General features: G+C 50.4%; 1 protein-coding gene across 1 annotated transcript in view; it reads right to left on the bottom strand.

Annotated features, from left to right (window-relative positions):
• Window positions 1-2,500, bottom strand: part of fat2 (FAT atypical cadherin 2) — a 60,312-nt gene that overhangs the window by 8,327 nt on the left and 49,485 nt on the right. Inside the window, exon 21 of the mRNA XM_062523965.1 lies at window positions 548-1,145. Within this exon, the coding sequence (XP_062379949.1) occupies window positions 548-1,145 (598 nt within the window). The remainder of the gene's footprint in view (window positions 1-547; window positions 1,146-2,500) is intronic.

The following is a 2,500-nucleotide window of genomic DNA, read 5'->3' as shown; positions in this document are numbered from 1 at the left end:
GGAGAAAAAGCTACCTGCTTCCTGCCTTTTTCCGCCGTCATGGTTACCTTCCACAAGCAAAAAGCACGCAAACAGACCGAGCCCCGATATCCCACTGTGACATTTCACAAAGTTTTATCTTTCACATGCAGCTGTCTGTTCAGACTGTCAATGCCATTTATATGAGTTTTTTTTTCTATGTAAGGGTTTAAGGTAAGAGCACTACAAAGAACGGCCTCACTTGGATCTGCTGGCATATTCAGGGATATATGCAGCATTTCATTTTAGTCAACGTGCGTTTAATTGAATGTTTTTTTTTTTTTAACCAATAATGCTGGATTTACTCCTTTATGTTACTTTCACAATTGATTTTCAATTATTTCAAATTGTGCCTGAAAGTCAAGAGAGTGGAGTCTCCCACTCTGTGGTTGTTAGTGAATGTGTGAATGGGGGGAAAACACGATGAATCATAATGGATCGTGATCGTTATCCATTCAAACCGCGAGAGCGCGCTGAGAAAAGAGGCGGACTCAAGCTGCGGCGGTTTTTACCGAAAGCGCTCACCCACCTCTGTTCTCGTCCTCGTTGCAGGTGCCTCCGTTCTGGCAGGGCTGGCTGGCGCAGCCCCTCCCCCCTTCCTCCTCCTCCTCCGCCGCCGTGCAGCACTGGAAGATTCCGAACACGCGGCTGCCCCCGGGGGGGCCGTGCGACCCGCCGCCGCGCTCCAGCAGGGCCTCGGCCGCCGTGCTCACGGGCCGCCCGTTGACCTCCACGCCCTCCAGGCAGCCCCGGAGGCCCCCGGGTGGCGGTGCCATCAGCGACGACGAGGACGAGGACGACGACGATGACGAGGACGGCGTCCCCTCGCGCAGCTGCTCCAGCTGGGACGTGGCGGCAGAGGTGGCGCCGGTGGCAAAGAGCAGGGCGCCGCGCGGACGCACCAGCCGGCACGGCTCCGCCAGCGTGGCGCGAGCGGGCGAGCCGTGCCCGTGCCCGTGTCCGTGCCCGTGCCCGTGCCCGCCGACCTCCAGGCTCAGGGACGTGCCGTTGACCTCCAGGCGGACGCGGTGCCAGCGGCCGTCGGACACGCGGTGCCCGGGGACGCGGAGGGTCTCGGGGAGCTGGTTGCCACAGCTGTACTGGAACTGCAGCTCTCCATCCTTGAGCTAAAGTAGAGGAGAAGAGGAGAAGAGGAGAAGAGGAGTAGAGGAGAAGAGGAGTAGAGGAGTAGAGGAGAAGAGGGAAGCTTTAGTTTCAGCTCCATTTTTGATTTTTAAAAAAAGGAGTTTAGGAGAAGCACACATCGGGCGGTTGCAACGTCACGCTCACGCGCGCATTTGTAACAGATCCGCTGGGAGATTTCCGTTGGGTTTTGATGTTATTGATATCTCTGGTAGAGAAATGATGGATTATGAGTGGCGTGGTGAAGGGATATATTCCACCAATCATACATCAAGTACAGATAGGATGTGACAAAAATGGGTCAAAGTTGGGACCCACATCAATAATGAAACATTGAAATCCATAAATATGGTGTGCACAGAAAAAACTTCAGAAAAAACTTTTGAGAAGTAAGTCATTATTTTTTATATATGTACTGTACAGTATGTGCACCCCATGTTTACAGATAGATGATTGACATGGCACCTATCTTCTTCAAGATGCTACTAGAAAATGCCACTGAGACTATTGACTCATAATGAGTCTATTAACCGTGTGCTTCAGTTGCCATTCAAGTAGACATAAACCTTCAGTCATCATATCCACTGATTTTCTTATTTCTACAGAAGAAACACTACTGTAGTAGCTGCCTCATGTACTGTACATGTGTTGCCTCTGTGTTTGTGGATTTGTGTCGACTTTACTAACAGGCAATGGGAGCGTAGGCTACTGAATCATGGAAGCAAAATGACTCAAATCCTCACACTCTTTAGTATGCCTATCAGGAGGAGAAGTGCTGTGTGTTGAGTTGACCCACGCGAGGACTTTTCAGCATTAGGATGAGTTTTTTTTATATCCGATATCTGTATCTGAATATCTGCATCTGCAGCAGAAAGGACATTTGACTGCACACCTTTCATGGTCACGAGCTTCCTGTGAGAGAAACTATGCATGTCATATACTGTAGCATTACATTCTGTTCAGCAAATCTCACTGCCAAAAAAACCCATAGAGCTCAAATGGCATTTGGCAAGCAAAAACTGCCCTCACTCATTTCATCCAAGGCTGAAGAGCACCTTCACCAATAGTCTTAAGCAAAAGAAAGAAGATGAAGGCCCACGCACACTCCTTTCACCTGGGAGAGGCGGAGGCACAATGGCCCTTGGCAGTTCGGAGAATAGCGGATAGCGGATAGCGGAGCCGCTAGCTCATCTCCCCCACTGAGGAAAGCAAGGTCACTTTGTTTGAAAAGGCCCTGTAGCGTATGCACAGTGCCCGTTATTATGCCCTATCAGCTAGTTCTAGCAGATAAATAACAATATATTCACGTCCACTCTACCCCCCCCCCCCCCACACACAC

This window comes from Sardina pilchardus, chromosome 21, assembly GCF_963854185.1.
Source record: "Sardina pilchardus chromosome 21, fSarPil1.1, whole genome shotgun sequence".
Taxonomy (NCBI): domain Eukaryota; kingdom Metazoa; phylum Chordata; class Actinopteri; order Clupeiformes; family Clupeidae; genus Sardina; species Sardina pilchardus.
This window is presented reverse-complemented; position numbering and strand designations above follow the sequence as displayed.